We start from the raw sequence: 21,720 nt of genomic DNA on the forward strand, positions 1-21,720 counted from the left end.
CACGGCCGCCTCGCTGGCGCCGCTCACGCACCAAGCTGGGGCCTAACGGACCGGAAGCGGGTACTCCGGGAAGCGAGTGACCGGATTGAAATCATGACAATACGCTTTTCCAGCAGCTCTCGTGATAAAAATAAATACTTTTATTATTCTGTTAAAAATAAAATAAAATACAAATGACTTGGCATTGATTAGCCCATGGAAGGAAGGAAGGAAGTTAGAAGGAAAACATCCATTTGGAGGAACGGCTTGGGCTACCTCCTGTAGTGAAAATACTGACTTTGAAGGTGTGTGTGTGTGGGGGGGCGGGCTGTGGTCACCAAGGCCTGGTGCTGCGGCGGTCCTGCAAGTTTCGAATGAACCTGGCGTTGAGTATGTCCCCACCCATTGTCCAGGACTGGGTCTCTCGGGGAACAGGGTGCGTGGCTTCCTCCCCAGACCCAGCCTGGGACAAGCCCTGCTCCTGGCCGGCAGACCTAGTAGGCGGGAGGGAGATGAACAGTGGGTAATGGGGCTACTAGAGTAGCAGTGCAGAGGACTCTTCAAGGTCTGGTCCTGATGTAGAGTAGGGCTTAAGATGGACTGTGGGCTGAAACCATTAGTGCTAGGTACAAATTTGAAACCCCCTCAGATCGTGCTAAAGGTAAGCACGAACCCACGGGGAAAGAGGGTTTTAGGATGTTAGGTAGAACAATTTGTGGGAAGAGCTGGTGTTCAGTGGGGAAAGTAGCTGAGAGATGTCAGGAAAAGGAGTCAGAGATGGTGGGAGGCTGGCAGAGGAGGGGCTCGGACCTCACCTATTCTCTGTTTCCTGTTCCCCCTGCTTCGATTCCTGGTGGCCTATGGAAACACCAGGCATGTGCATGGGAAGGCTGGAGTAGGTAGTGAATGTGGCGTACCCTTTTTGAGCAGGAGGGAAGAATACTTACCTATATTGGGGGATGAGGAACTCAACCCCCCATGGCGGCTGTAGCAGCAGCTTTGGGCTACCAGCCCTGGGGGAGCCCCCCTGTAGAAACAATGGGAGATGATGGGGTAGAGGCCATAGGAACAAAGATGAGTGGGTATGGAGGAATCAGAGGAGAGGAATGGAAGACATAGTACAGGAGAGAGAGAAGGGTAAATAACTACTTTTAATGTAAGCTGTGCCTCAGAAAAGGGGAGGGAGCTCATTTTATACCCCAAGATTTTCTGGAGCAGTCCTGGTTTGTTGGTATTAGTTCTAGTTGAGGTACTGTGTTAAAAGTAAGGCTAAACGGGGGCACCTGGGTGGCTCAGTGGTTGAATGTCAGCCTCTGGCTCAGGTCATGCTCCTTGGGCCCTGGGATCGAGTCCCTCATCGGGCTCCCCACAGGGAGCCTGTCTGCTTCTCCACCTGCCTGTGTCTCTCATGAATAAATACAATCTTTAAAAAAAAAAAAAAAAGTAAGGCTAAATGTGATCGAAGTTATGTCAGAAAACCAGACTCCTATATAGGCAAAAAAATTTGTTGGACTAGGTGCCTTGGTGTTTGGTTTAGAAAACCTGATGACTTTAGTTACAGGACACGGCAGACCAGAGGGAAGTAGGGAGTGACCAGGCTGAATTCAGGAGGAAAAGGAATTGTCTTGGGAGAGGTCCAAGGCTGGGGGAAAGGGCAGGAAATCAGAACGGGAAGAGGAATTCAGGCAATGAGTGGATCCCAGGGATGTTGGCAGATCTTGATATTTTGGCAATGGCTGGCCGAGGCTAAAGGGCAGAAGTCACTGGGGGAGAACTGGAGGTTTCTGGAGGGAATGGGGGTGTAGATCTAGAAGCTGAGGTATCCAGTGACTATATGATAGGAGACAGAATCTGCAGAACATCCAGCAGATCACAATGGTAAGGAAGAGAATAGAGACAGGTCCAGGGATCCCAGGAAAAGAACAGGTGACACACAAACGAGGCTGAGACCTGAAGTTTAGGATTTTTTTGATTTTTTTTTCATTGAAAATGTCCATTTAAAAAACACAAAAGAATGCACACTGTATTCAGACAACACTGAAAAAAGAGAAGGAAAAGGAGTTGAGAGAGAGGGAGATCCTGCTCCCAAGTACTGGGATGGGGGAACACTGAGGGTACCTGAACTACCACACATTCAAGGAGTAGGGAGGGGGAAGGGTATTCCACACCCTGGGTATGGAGCAGGGAAGGTTCTTGGTATAGAGGAAAGGAATAGAGGAAGAATTCTCCCATTACCTCAAGATAATCTCACAAGACTGGAAAATACCATCTAGCTATGGGGAGAGGTGTATGCAAGAGGGGTGGGTTCCTGGGAGCTAACAGATACTTGAGACTCAGGGCTTGTCTCCTGAACATGGTTAAGAGTGACCCCAGGGTACTCGGTGGGTCCACTGCCAAGAAACGAACTCCCTCACAGAATCTGGAGCTGGGGGAAGTAGTGGTATCTTTAGAAGTGTGCGGAGTCTTTAGAGCCCCAAAGCAGACATCAGCTTGGGGGTTCCCAGACACATATGCAAAACATGAGAGTAAGAGTTTGGCAATGTTGAGTGGATCCCTTTGGGGAGCTGGTAAGACCCTGTCCTTTATCACTGAACAGCTCTGAGGCAAAGCTCATTGGTCGGCTTCTGCAGGCCTCGAAGGTTAAGTGTGGGAGGCAGCACAAAGCAGTGAGAGCCAGCAGGAACACTGTAGAAGGACCGTGGGATTTTTCCATGGACAAGACTCCTTATGGGTTTCCCTGGAAGAGGAGGCCCTTGGGCCTTCCAGTGTATTCTGGAGTCTAACAGTAAGCAAGAGTGTGCTTCTCTGGATAATTAGTATGAGCCACCCAACCAAGGGATCTGGCAGCGAGTCAGGCTCCTGTCTGTGGGAGTGTGCAGAGCCCACTTAGGAAAGAAAGCGTGGTTTCTACAGGAAGAAGAGCTACAACGTACTAAGCCATCTGGGACCCTGACAACACCTTTGCCCAAGAAAGAGGAAAAGGGAATCCTACAAGCTCTGTCAGGTTCCCCTGGAACCTGGGACTATAATGGAAGAGTGAATCTGGGGTTCTCAGGGAGAGGGGACTCTGCCTGGCCCAGGTGTCCAGGGAGGGGGCCACTAACTGTCAGTATCGACTCTCCTCTGAGCGGGGAAGGGAGCTGGGGAAGGGTGTTATGGACGGGAAGGGAGAGGGATAAGGGGAGAGAGAAAAACACAAAAGAGAAGTCAGAGGTGAAGAGAGAGCTAGGGAGAGAAATCAAGGAGGTGCCCACTCCGCTAGGACAGGCCCTGCTATACAAAGCACTGACAAGAGGCCAGGGTTCCCCGAACTGCCAGAGACCCCACAGCTCACCAGTAAGTACTGAACCAAGACCTCCCCAATCGGAGACTGTTCTCCCCACCCAATGGATCTGTACTTCCTAGCCTTCCTCCCATCTCTTGCTTTAAAAACCAGAGTCCCTCCTACACTCCATATAAAATACTATTCTACTCCTTCATGTACTTTATTTCCAGCTCCCAAAATCTGGTCCAATATATTCTTCTCAAAAGGTTCCGGGACTCTCCAATCCGCCTGTCCTATCACTTCTCCTCTATGGTAGACTCACACTGCCCTTTGCCATTGCTAACACCCTCTTTGACACAGTTCTGAGGCTCCCTGACCCTCCAGCTCTTCTTACCTGGTGCGGCGACGTTGGGCTGGGCTGCCCCCAGGATCAGTAGCAAGCAGAAGGCGAGCAGTAGGGTGTGGGGGGCAGAGGCGCAGGGAACGCAGCAAGTCCTGCTCTGGCACAAAGGGGCGGAGGGGACCCCGCTCTGGGGAGCTTCCCAGGCTGCTGGAGCGAGGGGGTGGGTGGGCTGGAGGCGTAGCTCGGCGAGGGGCTCTGTTCAGGGGCCAAGGAGGCTCCACAGCTACCTTCAGAACTGGCAGGAGGGAATATACAGAGCAAGACGGAGAAAGGAAAAGGAGAGAGAAGAGATAGCAAAGATTTGGGTAGAAAAAAAGAGAAAGCAGAGCCTTTAGAGAGAACCAATCCTTCTGGGTAACGGCCCCCAAGCCCAGCAGCCACCCTACCCCAGTCTTACATTCTCGGTCACTAGAGGAATATGGCTTAATGTCTCCCTCTGCTCTCTTGGGTGGCAGCTTTCTTGCTGGAGCTGGCAGTGCAGAGGACACACACAGGTAAGCATCAGGAGACATACTTTGCACCCTTCCTCCCACCACCACCTCCTTGACCCCAGACCTCTGCTTCCTGACACCACAGTTCCTCCTGGGGAAGGACAGAGGTCAGCTCTATCACAGAAGCAGCTGTGGCAATGCCTTCACACCAAGAGGGAGTTCAGGGGAGATGCTGGAGCACTTGAGGGGAGCCAGAAGGAGTAGGCCAAATGCAGAGTTGGGGAAGTTCAGGGGGAGACTCTGGGGCTTGGGAGATGCAGGAGAAGGGTGGCTAAGGAGACAAGCTCTTACTGTTGGTGGGTGCTGTCAGGCCCCCCTGGGATCCTGGGGCAGTGCAATGGTCCCTGCCGGGCCAACGAGGACCCCAGGTCCCTCTGGATGAGATGGACAAAGTCCTTGGTTAATTAGGAATTGCTCTGGAGAGATTGGGGAGGGGGCTGGGGTAGGGCAGAACCTCGCCCTTCGGTGCAAAAATAGGACAAGATTGAAGTTTTAATAAGAAAAACATTTGACAAAACAAAGACATTTAGAGTTAGAGTAAATGGAAGGCAAACATATTATCCAAAGCCCTGCTTCCTGTCCCCTCCCTTTTCTAGTTGTTCCCTCCTTTTCCCGCTCAAGAGGTTCTCTTTTGTGTGTGGCAAATGAGAGACTTCTCAGCAAATCCCATTTAAGCTTTCCCCTGGTCCCCCCTCCCCTGTGGACCTCACCGGTCTCGTGGGTCTCGCTCCCTCTCATAGCCTGTAGGCAGCAGGAGCTGGATGGGGGCAGCCTTGGCAGGCAAAGCCAGTCATGGACATGAGCTGCCTCCCAGTGCCTGGCACTGGGCAAAGCTAATGGATGTAACAGATTGTTCTCTGGGGGTGGCTACTCCCCTTCCTGGCCACAGAGGAGGGGAGAGCTAGCCACAGAGCCAGCTCAGCGAGGGAGCACAACTGTGCACACTGTGCTTTCTCTATCTGTGGGAGACAGTGAGGAAGGAGTGGCTCTCAGACTCCCATAGGGAGTGTGTGTGTATGAGGATGGAATGGGGAGCCTGCACGACATCTCAGCACCTCCTCGGTTAGTTTCTTCAGATCAATTTCATTATTTGGTTGGAAATAGTGTACAATGTGAGCATATTTTCTAAAACTATTTCAACTTTGGACCACGTGTGTCACTATTCTGTGACTAGAAATAGAAGGGCTGATTGCACTTGTCTGTCCCTCAATGACGGACGGAAACCCAAGGGGTCCGCCAAGAAATGTGACTCTGGTCTCTTGTAATGGACCTGCAGCGACAAGAGACTCTACGAATATCGATCATCAAACAGGCTCCCAATGAGCTTGCTTAGTTAAAAGTTCTGACAAGCCTAAGATGTACTAAGTCATGAGAGCAAAGGCAGATGGGTAATGACTGCCAGAGAATTCTCCTAAACTGACCACAATCGCACTGTGCTCCCTGTGGCCTCCAGAGGAACTAGCCACCATGGCCCTACAATTCCACCCACTCACTGCAGCTTTACCAGGGGGTGTAGGATCAACCGCAGCAGCACGAGAGTGTCGAGATGCCCTCAGGGAGGGAGCAGGGGGCCCTGTGAGGAAGGAAGTGGTGGTGCCCCTCAGTGAGGGGGCCAGTGGCATCAAGAATCCACCTCTTTCCTTCCCGTCACCCCAGCTACTTGGCCCACACACAAGGCGACAAAACTTACGATGCTGATGGGCAAAGAAGCCTTCGAAGATCACAAAGTTGTTGACCTATAAAATGAAAGAAGTGAAATAGTTATCCATTCAGCCATTCACCACCTAGGGACAGAACCTGGTCCTAAAAAAACTACAGTGGGAGAACAAAAGCCAGCCTTCCTGTCCTTGTTGACAGACTTAATCAAAAACTCAGATCCTGATAAGCTGATCCTAAAAGTTGATATGGAATTATAAAGGACCTCAAACAGCCAAAACAATCTTGGAGGAGTCATACCTCCTGATTTCAAACCTTACTTACAGAGTAGGTTAATGAAAATGGTATGGAAGAGGCTTAAAGATAGACATAAACACCAATGGCATGAATAGAGTCCAGAAGTAAACCCACATATCTATGGTTAATTTTCAACAATAATGCCAATACGATTTAATGGGGGAAAACACCTTCTTTAACAAATGGTGCTTGGACAACTGAATGTTTACATGCAAGATAATGAGCATGGACCTCTGCCTCACATCAGACAAAAATAACTTCAACTGGGTCAAAGACCCTAAATGTTTTGGGTTTAAAAAAATTTTTTTTAAAGTTTATTTAAGTAATCTCTGCATCCAACACGGGGCTCAAACTCACGACCTGGAGGATCAAGAGCCACATGTTCTTTGGATTGAGCCAGCCAGGCACCCCAAAGATCTAACTGTCAAGAGCTAGAAATATGAAACTCTTAGAAGGAAACATGGAGGGGGGCACCTGGGTGCTTCAGTCAGATGAACGTCGGACTCTTGGTTTCAGCTCAGGTCATGATCTCAGGGTCGTGAGATTGAGACCTGCATCAGGCTCTGTGCTCAGCTCAGAGTCTGCTTAAGATTCTCTCCCTCTGCCCCCACCTATCCAAAAGAAAGAAACATAGGGGGAAATCTTCATGATTTGGATTAGGAAATTGCTTCTTAAATATAACACCAAAGCACAAGCAACAAAAGAAAAAAGTAAATTGGACTTCATCAAAAGCAAAAACTTTTGCACTTCCTTTTTTTTTAAGATTTTATTTTTTTTAATTTTTATTTATTTATGATAGTCACAGAGAGAGAGAGAAAGAGAGAGAGGCAGAGACACAGGCAGAGGGAGAAGCAGGCTCCATGCACTGGGAGCCTGACGTGGGATTCGATCCAGGGTCTCCAGGATCGCGCCCTGGGCCAAAGGCAGGCGCCAAACTGCTGCGCCACCCAGGGATCCCAACTTTTGCACTTCCAAAGACACGATCAAGAAAATGAAAAAGCCACAGAATAGGAAAAAATACTTGCAATTCATACATCTGATAAAAGTGTTATATCTAGAATATATAAAGAACACTTACAACTCAAGAACAAGGAACACAATTTAAAAATAAGCATAAAGGGATGCCTGGGTGTCTCAGTGGTTAAGCATCTGCCTTCAACTCGGGTCATGATCTCAGGGTCCTGGGGTATTGAGTCCCACATCAGCCTCCCCACGGGGAGCCTGCTTCTCCCTCTGCCTGTGTCTCTTCCCTTCTCCTTGTGTCTCTCATGAATAAAGAAGTTAAAATCTTAAAAAATATATATAAGTAAGCATAAGGAGGGTGCCTGTGGGACTCAGTCAGGTTAAGTGTCTGACTCTTGATCTCAGCTCAGGTCTTAATCTCAGGGTTGTAAGTTCAAAGCCCCTTGTTGGGCTCCACGCTGGGTGTGGAGTCTACTTAAAAAAAAAAACAACAAAATTGAGCATAGGTCTTGAATAAACATTTCTTTGAAGATGCAAATGGCCAATCAGCACTTGAAAAGATGCTGAACATCATTAGTCAACAAGGAGATCCAAATCAAAACTATAAAGAGACACCAGTGCATACCCACTAGCATAGCTAATAATTTTTAAAAAAGGAAAATGACAAATATTGGTGAGGATATTGAGAAACTGGAATACTTGTACATTGCTGGTAAAAGATGTAAAATGCTGTAGTCATTGTGGAAAAACATCTTGTCAGTTCTTCAGAAAGTTAAAGATCACCATATGACCCAGCAATTCCACTCTTAGGTATATACCCAAGAAAACAGGAAAGATATGTACAAACAAAATCTTGCACACAAATGTTCGTAGCAGTATTATTCATAATAGCCAAACGCAGAAACCACCAAATCTGAATCAGCTGATAAATGGATAAACAGAATGTGGCATATCCATATGTTGGAATAATATTCACCCCAAAAAAGGGATGCAGTACTGATACATGCTACAACTTGGGCGAACCATCTAAAAACATTATGGTAAGTAAAAGCCAAACACAACGGCCACATACTGTATGATTCCATTTATATAATATGTGTAGAATAAACAAATTGACAGAGTAGGATACTGGATGACAAAGGCTGGGGAAAGGGGTATGGGAAGTGACTGCTTAATGAGTTGTGGGTTTCTCTTTGTGTGATGGAAAGGTTTTGGGATTAGATGGCAGGGATAATCACACAACGCTGTGAATTTACTAAAAACCACTGAACTGTATATTTTAGATAATTAAAACTGCATTTTATCTCAAATATCAAAAGCTCATACCCTACTTTTTATTTCTCCCAGGACCCAGGCTAATGGAGACAGTGCACAAAACATCAGGGAAGAAGAGCCATCCAAACTTTCAAAACAGCAACATATACACATACACACACATTAACAAGTCCAAATGGTTTAAGTATACAAATACTGAGAAAAACTAAGATTTAGGGTTCAAATGGGTGGAATTGTCAAGGGAAGACATACTGGAGGAGAGGGTTCCACTATGATAACTGTTTTAGAATTATTTTATAATATTATCACATTCAATTTGGCCTTCACAACAATCCTTGGAGTCACTATGTTTTTTGTTTGTTTGCTTGTTTTAAAGATTTTATTTATTTATTCATGAGAGACACAAGGAGAGGCAGAGACACAGGCAGAGGGAGAAGCAGGCCCCATGCAGGGAGCCTGATGTGGGACTTGATCCTGGGATTCCGGGATTATGCCCTGGGCCGAAGGCTGGCGCTAAACTGCTGAGCCACCCAGGGATCCCCTTGGAGTCACTATGTTAAAGAAGAGTCAAAAGAGGGGATCCCTGGGTGGCGCAGCGGTTTGGCGCCTGCCTTTGGCCCGGGGCGTGATCCTGGAGACCCGGGATCGAATCCCACATCGGGCTCTCTGCATGGAGCCTGCTTCTCCCTCTGCCTGTGTCTCTGCCTCTCTGTCTCTCTCTGTGTGACTATCATAAATAAATAAATAAAATCTTAAAAAAAAAAAAAAAAGAAGAGTCAAAAGAGCTTGGAGTATGGCCTGTCCAGAGTCAAGTAGCTAAGAAGTGACAGCTGGGCCTCAAGCCCCAGACTCTTGACTCTAGCTGTAGCATTGCAGTCAGGAATACAGTATAGTCATAAAGACTGGGCAATGGGTTAATTAATTGAATTTAAGTTAAAAAACCAAAACAAAACAAAGTGCTTAACATTAAAAAAAAAAGTGGGCAATGGGTTTAAATTCTTGCTCTACCACTTATTAGCTATGTTGAGTCTGGACAAGCTGCTAATCTGTACAAACCTCAAATGGAGTCATAAAAGCACCCACCTCAAAGAGATGTACAAGGATCAACTGAGATGATCCATGGAGATGATGGCACCCAGAGTTCATGAATCATTGTTTACATGATTATTTATAGTGCTTTGGTCTTTTATATATATATATGTGTATATATATATATATACATATATATATATATTTACTTATTTATTCATTCATGAGAGACACAGAGAGGCAGAGACATAGGCAGAGGGAGAAACAGGCTTCCTGTGGGGAGCCCAATGTGGGACTCGATCCCAGGACTCTAAGATCAGGACCTTAGCAGAAGGCAGACGCTCAACCGCTGAGCCACCCAGGTGCCCCTATAGTGCGCTTTGGCCTTACAGGTTACCAGGGTATGCTCCATACTGTGCTCCTCTACCGTTCTCCACTGCCTCTTAATCGAACAATGTACTAGGAGAAGATATTCTAAATATAAATAGACCCTGCCTATCTCCTGCCTTAACCCTGTTTAGCCCCCCACCCTCCTCCTCCAGATACAAGCAGATAGATGCCCAGCACTCCTGCCACACCAAACTGCCTGCAATACCCCAAAAGATAGTTGAATACCCATCTGTTTTTGCTCATGCTAGTTCCTCTGTATGAAATGCATTTTAGTCTGCCCACTTCTGTCCCCATGATATTCACCTTTCTTTTCTTTTTCTTTTTTTTTTTAAGATTTTATTTATTCATTCATCAGAGACACAGGGACAGAGAGAGGCAGAGGGAGAAGCAGGCTCAGTGCAGGAAGCCCGACATGGGACTTGATCCTGGGTCTCTAGGATCACACCCTGGGCTGAAGGCGGCGCTAAACTGCTGAGCCACCCATGGATCCCCCGATATTCACTTTCAAGATTAAATTTAAATCAAGCCTTCCTTTACCCTCAAGGGTAGCACTCACCACCATGTCTTCATACTTCCTCTGTAAGCACATCAATCAAATCATATTGCTGTGGATTAAGTGTCCATGCTCCTAATTCAAGGCTAACTTGTCAACCCAATCCCGACCCCTCCTGCCCATTCAATGATACTGCTTCAGCAATTCACCCCACTTACTCTGACATCATCACATTTTCTCTCTAGCAAGTCATTTTTTTTTTTTTAAAGATTTATTTATTTATTCATTCATTCAGAGAGAGTGAGAGAGAGAGGCAGAGACACAGGCAGAGGGAGAAACAGGCTCCATGCAGGAAGCCCGATGTGGGACTCGATCCCGGGTCTCCAGGATCACAGCCCGGGCTAAACTGCTGCGCCACCGGGGCTGCCCCTCTAGCAAGTTATTCTTATGCTGTTGGTTCTCCCAACTGAAAACAATCAACCCTCTCTTAATCCACTTTCCCTCTAGTTCCTGCTCTATTTCTTTGTTCCCCTTAAAGTAGCAATTTATTATAAAGATTACTCATTTGAGGGGTGCCTGGGTGGCTCAGTCAGTTAAGCGACTGCCTTAGGTTCAGATCATGATCCCAGGGTCCTGGGCTCCTAGCTCAGCAAAAAGTCTGCTTCTCCCTCTGCACCCCTTATCCCCTTCTTGCGCGCTCTCTCTTCTGTCAAATGAATAAATAAAATCTTAAAAAAAAAGATTTACTTGTGAGAGAGCATGCAAGTACGCAACCCTGTAGAGCAAGAGGGGGAGGGGCAGAGGAGAGGGAGAAAAATATCCTCAAGCAGGCTCCCCACTGAGCATGGAGCCACACAGACATGGGTCTCAATCCCAGAACCCAAGAGGATGGTCTGAGCCAAAATCGAGAGTCTGATTCCTAACCGACTGAGCCACCCAAGCGCCCCCTTAAAGCAGCAGCATTTAAAAAGAGTGGCCTATTTGTGTTGTCTCCACTTCCTAGCTTCTCAATCTCCTAAAGCCCACTCCATCCAGGCTTCCATCCACTACTGCACTGAAAAGGCTTGTTAGGATCACCAGTGGCTTCAGGGAACTAAATACAATGGTCACCTCTTAGGCCTCTTCTGACCTCACTGATCAGTAGCATCTGACTTGGTAAGCCATTTCTTCATACTAGAAACACCTTTTCACTGGCTTTCCAGTCACCCTCCAAATGAGTAAATTCTCATCTACTTCACCAGTCACTCCTTGGTCACATGTGCTTTCTCCTCCTCCATGACACCTCTTAAAAGAGTACTCAAGGTCTCAAGTCCTTGAACCATTTCTCTATACTCGCCCCTTAGTGACCTCAGCCTGCCTCACTGCTCAATACCCTATGTATACAGAGATGTTTCTATTCCAAATCTCTTCTCTAAACCCGAGAAGTACCCAACTATCCATTCAACCTAGGATTAACAAAATCAATATGGACTCCTACCATTTCCCCCCCAATCTGCTCCACCTATCATCTCAGTTATGTAGACCTCATCTGTCCAATGGCTCAGGCTGAGTTTTGGATGATCCTTAATTTATCCATAGATAATCTATCAAGAAATCTTATTTACTTAACTTCAAAATATTTAAAACCTGACTACCCTTTATCCTCTCTAGTGCTACCATCTTGGTTTAAGCCACCACCATTTTTCATCAGGATTGTTGCTTCCTAACTAGTCTATTTGCTTCTATCTTTGTTTCCCTACTGCTGTTCTTAACAGCCAAAGTGGTCTGGCTAAATCAGATCATATCATCCCTCTGCTCAAACCCCTACTATGACACTCCTTTTTCCACTAAGAGCATAACCCAAAACCTTTACGATAATCTGTAAGATAAGAAATGTTATTCCTCCTCTGCTGCTGGCTGATCTAATCTACCACACTCCTCCTTCACTCTTGGTGCTCTAGCTACATCAGCCAATTCACTTGCTCAGGCACATTCCTATCTCATGGACTTTGCCCTTGCCATTCCTTCTGCCTGGGATGCCCTCTCTCCACATATTACCTGGCTCTTATTCTTACTTCCTCTAAGTTATTGCTCAAATGGCACTTTCTTAGTGAAGTCTCCCCTGACTATCCTATTTAAACTTACAACCCCATGCACTCCCATCCCCACAGTAGTACTCGCGGGCCTTCCTAGTGGCTCTCGTCCTCCCAGAGCACTTATTATCACACTAGATAGTCATTTATTGTATTTGTCTCACCAACTAGGATATAATCTCCACAAATGCAAAGACTTTTATCTGTTTTGTCGAGTAAAGTATTCCTAGCGCCCAGAACGGAGTCAAGGGCTCAATAAATATTTGCTAAATGAACAGATAGCATTAGTAACATTATATTGTATTTACTTATACATAAAACATATTCTCCGTATTAGGCCAAAGCTCCCAAGGGATAAGAAATATATGTTTTTCTGAGTCTTAATAAATACTGAGTAAAGGCCTGTATAAAAACAAGAAGGTGAAATGAGCAGGCTGTGTTTGGGGCAAAAACATATTACTGGGTATACGGAACAAACCACATGAAAAATTAAAATAGATGACAGTGAATAGCTGCAGAATGAGAGACGGTACCACAAAAAAAAAAAAAAAAAAAGAAGACCTTAGCTATATAAAATGAATCCTACACAATGGGGAATAAAAAGTGTTTCGAAGATGTCACTTCTTTGCCCCCAAATAAATAGATTCAATGGGAATGCTCAGTGAAGATCTGCCCACTGAAACTTCTAACCTGTGGGACTGTGGTCTCCAGGTTGTAATGTTTATTCAGGAACTTAAGCAGCTTCTGTGAGGGTCGGTCAATGGCCAGTTGGTGTGGTTCAACTCGCTCCTTCTGCAGGGAACAGGAGACTCAGAGTAGGAGAAGGTGGGGGGAGAGCATGCCAACAGGAACCCAGCAGCCTGGGAAGGGAGTAGGAGGATATGGGAACATCACAGGCTGGGTCTCTGGAGGGGGTCAGCACACAAGGGCCTTTGATCTCTATTTTGGATGGACTGGTGAAAGAGTAAGTGATACCTGCAACATATAGTGGAAGAGTTCTCGCCCATGGCCATGACGCTGAAGTGATTCATGGATGTAAAAGTCCAGAATGCAAAGTGGTTCTACCTCATTGTGAGCCTCGCGATCATCCTAAGAGGTAAAGAAAAACAAGTATCTTTTAGGACGCAGACATCTCTACCATCTTGCGACATGCAGCACTTTTATTCTCAGAAGCCAAGGCATGTGAACTCTTAGCTTCCAGTAACTCACCAGTACAAAGAGTTTCTTGTATCCAACTTTAAGGAAGCCGATTATGGCTCCTTTGCCAGCCCTGTAGGATGGGGAAAATAATGAAACAAGCTAGTAGCAGCTATTTGGAAGGGAAAGTCAACAAAGGGAGAAGGGTTGGGGAAGGAAGGAATAAAGTATGGATGGAAGGGCATCTGGCACTCACGGTCGTGCCGAAGTGTCTTTGAGCACATACATAACATGGCGATTACTCTGCATCCTTGATGCACTGGTGATGGGAGCAGGAAGATGCTGGGCCTGCAGGAAAATAAAGGCCGACTCTCTGAAAGTCTGTTTCAAAGGACCAAGGCATCCCTATCTACTGGCCCCAGAGAAGCCTTCCCCTTTTCTCTATCTAAAGACTCCCCAGGGATCCCTGGGTGGCGCAGCGGTTTGGCGCCTGCCTTTGGCTCAGGGCGTGATCCTGGAGACCCAAGATCGAATCCCACATCGGGCTCCCAGTGCATGGAGCCTGCTTCTCCCTCTGCCTATGTCTCTGCTTCTCTCTCTCTCTCTGTGACTATCATAAAAAAAAAAAAAAAAAAAAAAAAAAAAAACTTTAAAAAAAAAATAAAATAAAATAAAGACTCCCCAATACCTTGGCAGAAGCCTTGCCCAGTTCATCTACAATGGTCATAATTTGCTGTTGTAGATCAACACTATAGAAAAAAAAAGGAACGAGTCAGATACTCAACTGAATTAGAGGGTCCTGGGAACCTTGGCCACAACCCCAACCCAGGCTCAGCACTTACGGCTCTCTGACTTTACCTTGGAGGCCTCCGGTCTGGTTTTCCACCCCACCCCACCTTTCGGGAACCTAAACTTTTGCCACACCTCTTCAAAACAGTACACTCCCTCCTCCCTGGGGTTATAGTAGGGAAGCCGGAAGGGCGGGTCAATCACAAGCTCCGGTTAGCACAAATCAGGCCAAGGCGTGAAAGGTCACAGATACGAGTGCCCATCAACTCCACCTAGGTCTAAGGTCAAAGGTCACCAGAAGGGCGCGCCAGGGCCACAAAAAGGGAGGTCACTCGTGAGAAGGGGGCGTGGTGCCTGGACCGGGGTTCGGAAGGAACCAGGAGAGAAGGGCTTTGGGGCGGGTTTGAGATGTCACCGGGCCGGCGTTGTGGTTCCGGGTCGGCGGGCTGGGGGTCGCAGGTGCTGGTCCAGCACCGTGATCCGCTCCGGGAGCAGCGCGTCCACGTCGAACGAGAACTCCATGGCCCATTGTGCGCGGCCCGCCCCGCCCCGCGTCACGTCACTTCCGCTCCTCCCTGAGGGGCGGGGTGAGGAGGGAGGAAGCACTTCTGGGAGCCTTTGTTTCCCGGGCCAGGCAGGAGGGGCTCAGGGGCCGCCCGCGGGGGACGGCCTCATCCGCCCTCCCGCCCGTCGCCAGGCCGGTCCCCTCACCACGCCGCTACCGGCCCCCGGAAGCCGCAGCGACGCTCTTCGCCCAAGCTGGCCTCCCGTTCCCCAGTCCCGCCCCCAACCAGTGAGCTGCTCGGTACCGTGGGAACACGGCCCAGGAGGGCCAGGAGGGCCAGGAGGGCCAGGAGGCCAGGAAGCTGAGCATGACAAGATGGTCCAACTGCTCCTTCCTGGTGGCTTCGGGTCCCCAGAGTCCCTGGCCAGCCTGGCCCAAGCCTGAACTCTCCTCTCCCCACAGCAGCACCCACATCCCCTCCCCACCACAAATGGTATTAATCTGAAACTCAGCCCAGAAACAGGAAATACAGCTTTATTGTGGAAAAGCCAAGTTTAGCAGACATTGGAAGTAACAATGTTTAGCCTATTTACAATACATAGGGGTTGAGGTTTCCCATACACATCTGTCCTGCCCTCCTTAAGCCTCCGATGCATTTATTCCCTTCAACAGCAATCATTTCTTTCCTCTGGCCCTGGGCCTGCCATTGGCCACATACAGACACAACTCTTGAGAGTGAAATCCCATCATGTAATTCCTAGGCACTATCCCTTAATCCCTTCCCGGTCTATGGCTCCTACAGAGCACTCTGAGGGCTCTCCTCAGTGGAGGAAGATTCGGTTGGGCTGCTAAGGGGCACTTCAGGCATTGACTCAGGTGGGGGACCGCTCTCTTCTCGAAGATGGCCCTGATAGAGCCGTCGAAGGCGGGACAGCTCTCTCTCCGGTGGCTGTTTCCAACTGTACCATGGATACCAGGGGTCACCTGAAACCAGGGTGGGGGCTGGCGGAGTAGCACTCACAGCTCCGTGAGAGGTACTGAAATCAAGGTCCCGAGGTTCAACCTGAGGAATGTGGTAACTGAGGAGACCTAGGGGATTAAGAAAAGAGAAAGTGAGGGAGGCAAGCAAGGAAGGCTAGGTCAGGTTAAGACAAGTAAAATGACATAAAAAGGGAGCGAGGAACCAGTCAGAGCCAGAGGGTGTATTTATGCATGTTGTACACAAAGGCAACTGGCCAAGGGAGCAATGTCAACCGATGTGCTTACTGCTGGGGCTCTTGTCTGCCAAGCTGTGCATCTCTGCATCAAGGCTACAGAGCTGCATCTGCACTTGCAGAGCCATTCCTTTCTTAATTTCTGCAAAGGTGTCATGGAGCCCAGGGCCAGAAATTTATACAAAGATCTCTTATCATCTATCTCTGGCACTGGGACCAATACTTATAAAAGGGAAGAGAAAGGAAAGAGAATTAAGGGGACAGGGCAATGACAAGATAAACTCATGAGAGAGAAAAAGGGACAGTGGAGTGCTGAAAGGAGATTCTTGGGAAGAGCATGGTAGGTGCCACCTTCTCAGACAAGTTGAAATATTTGTATCTACCCTTCAGCCCTAAATCACCTTTTTGGCTAATAAAACTGCACTGGGTCTATTCTCACGCTCACCATGATCTCTGGCTTTCTGGATGGCCTGGGTCAACTTCTTGTGTTGCTTCATACAGACCCCTGTAGGGAGAAAGAGAACTCAGTGCTTGTTCTAGAAAGCACGATAGAGTATACAACTGCTTCTATATGATTATAAAGAGCTGTGCTTGGAAATCTTGCTCCACCTAATAACCCTACTTCCCTGACCCCTTGATGGGCCTGTTTCCCCATCTACCCAATCAGAAGAACCCCCCCCCCCCTTTCTGAAAGCTGAGGCTGAGACTTTCAAGGGGGTCCAGCCACTACAGAAAAGCCATTTAATTATTTATTGTTTTAAAGATTTTTATTCATGAGACACAAAAAGAGAGGCAGGCAGAGACACAGGCAGACGGAGAAGCAGGCTCCATGCAGGGAGCCTGATGTGGGACTTGATCCCAGGACTCCAGGATCACGCCCTGGGCTGAAGGCAGGAGCCAAACTGCTAAGCCACCGAGGCATCCCATAGAAAAGCCATTTAATGGTAAAGCCTCCAAGACAGAGCAGAACACAATTCAAAAGGCAAGTGTGATTAATTAAAGTTTGGGTTGGACAATCCACCGAGAATGATTCACTAAAGGAAGAAAGGGCTCCCAATCTAGAGAAGGTGATCTGAGAGTAGCAAAATAGCCCCTTAGGCTTTTTATAGCTTGACTTTATATAAAGCCCATCTTTAAAGACTCCCTGACAAACCAAACTCCACTGATCATACTGCCATCCCCCAAATGGTGATTCAGATTACTCTTTGCAAGCTAACTTTGCTTTAGAGCTGAGGCTGACAAAATCTTTCTGTGTGGGGCCACATAAATTTTAGGCTCTGCAGGCCCCGCAGTCTCTGTCTCAGCTGCTTAGCTCTGCCATTGTAGACTGCAAGCAGTTGTAGACAATATGGACATAAACAGACATGGCAGTGGGCCAGATTTGGGTCATTAAGAATAGACGTAATCTTAAATTGTTAGGATTACCATTCCAGATTTTGGAAGATCTACTTGGATTGTCGATGGCAAAAAGAACTTATAAGACAATTTGCTAGAAAACCTTTTGTAAAAGCAGAGAGACCCAAAAGGAAATAATTACCACCACTTATCTTTTAAGAGCCATGTTTAAATAATTTAGTTACATTGGTACTTGCCTGTACCTTTTATCCACATGTAAATGTACCCATTAAGGCAAGATTTCCAAAAAAAGGTTCATTCACGTTTTTTATGTCATATGTAGGAGCCACCAGATACCTGTTGTATGAATGAATAAATAAGAAGTGCTCCAGGAAAAGCTATTCTGGTGGTGACAAGATCGACAGACTAACCTGTATATGGGGCATGGAAGATGACACCTGTGTGGGCGCAGACAAACTGTTCCAGGAGCTTCACGTTCTGTGGGGGAAAGTGGTGGGGAAACATGAGAGAGGGTAGGGAGAGCAGCAAGACCTTGAGAAATTGGAAGTGCGCAATCCCTACACATGTGTGTGGACACCCTAAATGCCTGTCTCTCCAGGTGCTACCCTCCTTCGTGTCCCAGCTTTAGCCCCATCACTCTGCTGAACACATTCCTGAAAACTGTAGTAAACGTTTCCTCTTTCTTGGCTTTCCAACCATTTCCGATGCTCACCCTACATTCTGTCACTGAGACTCCTATAGAATCCCCTTCTGCAGGAGTTAAGCTGTAAAATCAGCCCTTCATGCAAAAAATTGGGGATAGTAAGGTGGTAATCCCTGAAATCACCCAAAGAAAAGCAGTATCTGTTATAATGTGCACGTTTAAAATATGAATATGATAGCATGCTGTATGTAACATATATGCTACTAAGACCAATTTCATAGTTTTAATTATGTAGAATGACTCAGCCAGTGGGTTAGTCACAGGAGATGACACCCATGGAAAAAAGTAGATATGCTTGTGGAGTAGAAGAGCAAGCAGTCATTTGCACTGTTCAATTCATATTCTTTCTTCCTTGATCATGTAACTGATTCTAAACTGTATATGACTAGTTACATTCTCTTTTGTTAAAAAGAGAAAGAAAAAGAGAGTGAATGAGTGGAAGGAGGGGCAGAGGGAGAGGGAGAGAATCTCCAGCAGACTCTCCACTGAGCATGGAGCCTGGCATGCCCAGCACAGGGTGAGGCTCAATCTCAGGACCTGAGCAGACGCTCAACTGACTAAGCCACCCAGATGCCCCTATTCTATATTTATAACCAATCATACATAGTTGAAATTGAGAAGTTATCTATCTATAGGACCCTCTTACAATGGGGTCAGAAGGGACCTAAGAACAATCAGACACCCCCATCTACTGACTGATCTGTGAATTCTTTCCAACTCCCCTAATGACCAATCATTCAGCTTCTGCTCTAATACCTTCACTGCAGGCTCAGAACATTTTCCCCATTATTTTTGAACTTTTTTTCCCTGAAGATAATATTTACTTATTCATGAGACACACACAGAGAGAAGCAGAGACATAGGTAGAGGGAGAAGCAGGCTCTAGGTAGGGAGCCCGATGTGGAACTCGATCCCCAGACCTGGGATCACACCCTGAGCCAAAGGCAGATGCTCAACCGCTGCGCCACCCAGGTGTCCCAGTTTCTGAACTTTTTAAGGAGCAAGTCCTGTTCTTGCAATAAAGGCTTTCTGAAAAACAATTAAACTCTGTATCTTGCTTCATGTATCTGCCTTCCAGCCTTAAATCTTGGCATGCCATTAAATAGTTACATGACCAAAAAACCCCAAACAAAAAACAAAACACAACAAAACCCAAAAAACAACAAAACCGACCTCAAAAAACACTAGGCCTGGGATCCAGTCCTGCATCGCGCTCCCTGTGGGGAGCCTGCTTCTCCCTCTGTCTCTCTGCCTCTCTCTCTGTGTCTCTCATGAATAAATAAAATAAAATAAAATAAAATAAATAAATAAAAATGAATAAATAAAGATTTTTTAAAAATCTTAAAAAAAAAAAAAGAAAGAAAGAAAGAAAAAAGAAAAACACTAGCCCAAACTACTTGCTAAAAATTGGGATGGATATAAGATATAAATGAACCTTTGAGTACTGCTCTCCCATTAGAAATAGACATTTTTGGGGATCCCTGGGTGGCTCAGTGGTTTATGCCTGCCTTCAGCCCAGGGCATGATTCTGGGGACCCAGGATCGAGTCCCACATCGGGCCTTCCTGCATGCAGCCTGCTTCTCCCTCTGCCTATGTCTGTCTGTCTGTCTCTCTCTGTCTCTCATAAAAAAAAAAAAAAAAAGACATAAAGCTTTATTAGTATGAACCACAGTACAAGATAAAAGACTAGAAAAGAAGTTTTCATACTACTAGAAAATGAATGCAAATGGACTGTAGTGGGACACCTGTGGTAATCTCTCTAGCGCTACAAAGAGAATCCAAGTCCTTATCTTGGAGAAGATTCTCCTTACCCTAAAGTCGACATGCAGCTTGTGATCACGGCAGATGGGGCAGGGATTCCCAGCAACTTTATCTCTACGCTGTGGAGAGAAGAAACTAGAAGGTGAAAGATGTTCAAAGTCCTATGAGAAAAAGTGCTGGTGCCACTGTCACTATGGCCTCCACTCTCCTCCACATCCCATCCACGTACCACCTTCAGAAACTCACAATACATGTCTTTCGAGTCCGCTGTGGGGGTATTCCACCTTTGTGGTTTCTACGGTAGTCAGCCCAGACAGGGCGAGTACTGTAACGATTCTGGTATTCTGAAATGAAAGACCACACATTATTCCTGGTAGGGATAGCAGAAGTGTCTCTGTTTATTTCAGACCCCCTTGATTCTCCCCTTTCCATTTTAGAGGTACCTTCTGAGTCCAGATATTTCCACGGTTCATTCTTATAAGGACTTATGGGAACTGGGGGCAAAGAATCTTCCTCAGGGGGGCCTTTGGTGCAAAGAGTCTGGAGGGGAACCTATAAAGAAGGCAAAAAAAAAAAAAGAGCAAATGAGTTCAAGGAAAGGACTGGATAGTTTCACTGCCCATATGTTAGGGAGAAGAGGAATACATGCTCATTGTATTAACAGAATATAGAGGCAATATATATACAAAGTAGAATTTTTGTTAGGGTAGAAGTAACATCAACAACCACTCTTCTGTCTTCTGGATCCTGAAGGAGAACCTAACGTGAGAAGGTAACTAGGATAGATGACTGGGAAGCAGTCATGCCCGGTGGGGAGAGGCTCATTGGTGAGTCTCCAACTCAACCCAATCCTGAATCACTGAATTGCCCCTTTACAGAAGTTGAAGGTCAACATTCCACAGGCCAGAACAAACTTGAGTCCTAACGCTAGCTTTAAAGCCACCAGGCCTGTCATTAATTCCGTGGTGACCCCTGTCACCATTCTTCAGTCCCACTTTAGGAAGTGCCAACTTTGCAAGTTTTCCTATCTCACCTGGCCCCACCAAGAACCTTCAGTGTGGTGAGTACATGAGGCTGCGGGAAAACCTCAACCTAAAGGACTAAGTAAAGGCCTCATGTATACTCCGAGAAGAGGGAAAAGAAAAACAAAAACTAAAACAGAACCCCCCCCTCCCAAAGTAATTGAGTGAGAGAAAGAGAGCTAAGAAAGTAGGCCCCAGGTCGTGAGAACGTATCCTGGCTTTATCCGCGGATCGCTCCGCAGGAAGAAGCTAGTGTTTCTCAAAAAGGGCACTCCAGGGAATGACAAGTTTAGACATCACATGCACGCTTAGGAGCTGACTGTACGACCAAGAGGCCCAATCCTTCACCTGGTGCTTTAGCCGAGTTGGTACGCTGGAAAAGGATGGTATCTAACCAGGCTCTTTTCCCTCGTCTGGCGATTAAAAATTCGCACAGTATTGAGAGCAAGGGGAAGGGGAAGGGTGGTGGGAGCACTGCTGCCTAGACAGCCAAGGCATAATAGCACTTGGGAAAGATTCCGCTCCTGGATTCCCAGCAAAGGAGCGATGCCCTAGACAAGGTATAACTAAGATGCGGTTGTACAAGATGTGCTCCAAGGAGTTACCTGAACTCCGTAGGCACTTCTGAAGGGCGAAAGGCCAGGAAGGGGCCTCAGCCACGAACGCAATGCGGAGGCCGCCATCTTGACGCACGCCCAATCCCGGAAAGGCGACTGCGCATGCTCCAAGAAACTGACTAGGATAGGGGCGAGGGCGAGCCCGCAGTGCGGGAGGCGGCCGCGCACTTGCGTCAGGACGGAAGCGTAAAAGGGGGGCCGTGTGGAGAAGTCAATTTCTACTGCGTCACAATCGAATTTGGCCTCAAAATTGCGTTTTTCCTGAGCCAGTCAGTACGACTTCTAGATCTTATACTTACTGC

General features: G+C 46.9%; 2 protein-coding genes across 9 annotated transcripts; both read right to left on the reverse strand.

The window, feature by feature from the left end:
* Positions 1-18: 18 nt before the first annotated feature.
* Positions 19-14,828, reverse strand: ATAT1 (alpha tubulin acetyltransferase 1). 8 transcript variants are annotated; one of them, XM_077904833.1, is made up of 13 exons: positions 14,655-14,823; positions 14,139-14,199; positions 13,707-13,798; positions 13,523-13,583; positions 13,289-13,402; positions 13,004-13,105; positions 5,829-5,874; positions 5,643-5,711; positions 4,045-4,116; positions 3,639-3,882; positions 927-1,006; positions 795-837; positions 118-473 (listed from the first exon to the last, which is right to left on the reverse strand). In XM_077904833.1, exons 1-13 carry the CDS (start codon positions 14,759-14,761, stop codon positions 314-316), a joined length of 1,251 nt encoding a protein of 416 aa, XP_077760959.1. In that variant the 5' UTR covers positions 14,762-14,823; the 3' UTR covers positions 118-313. The 8 variants fall into 8 exon arrangements, with proteins under 8 accessions (XP_077760954.1, XP_077760958.1, XP_077760956.1 ...); XM_077904828.1 differs by lacking the exon at positions 795-837 and having other exon boundaries at positions 19-473; positions 14,655-14,828; XM_077904832.1 differs by lacking the exons at positions 795-837; positions 14,655-14,823 and adding an exon at positions 14,375-14,648 and having other exon boundaries at positions 19-473.
* Positions 14,829-15,262: 434 nt separating this feature from the next.
* Positions 15,263-21,563, reverse strand: MRPS18B (mitochondrial ribosomal protein S18B). The gene is made up of 7 exons (XM_077904839.1): positions 21,407-21,563; positions 20,223-20,331; positions 20,026-20,123; positions 19,830-19,898; positions 17,725-17,791; positions 16,404-16,463; positions 15,263-15,833 (listed from the first exon to the last, which is right to left on the reverse strand). The coding sequence occupies exons 1-7, from the start codon at positions 21,482-21,484 to the stop codon at positions 15,541-15,543; spliced, it is 774 nt and encodes a 257-aa protein (XP_077760965.1). The 5' UTR covers positions 21,485-21,563; the 3' UTR covers positions 15,263-15,540.
* Positions 21,564-21,720: the final 157 nt, after the last annotated feature.

Source organism: Canis aureus, chromosome 7, assembly GCF_053574225.1.
Source record: "Canis aureus isolate CA01 chromosome 7, VMU_Caureus_v.1.0, whole genome shotgun sequence".
Taxonomy (NCBI): domain Eukaryota; kingdom Metazoa; phylum Chordata; class Mammalia; order Carnivora; family Canidae; genus Canis; species Canis aureus.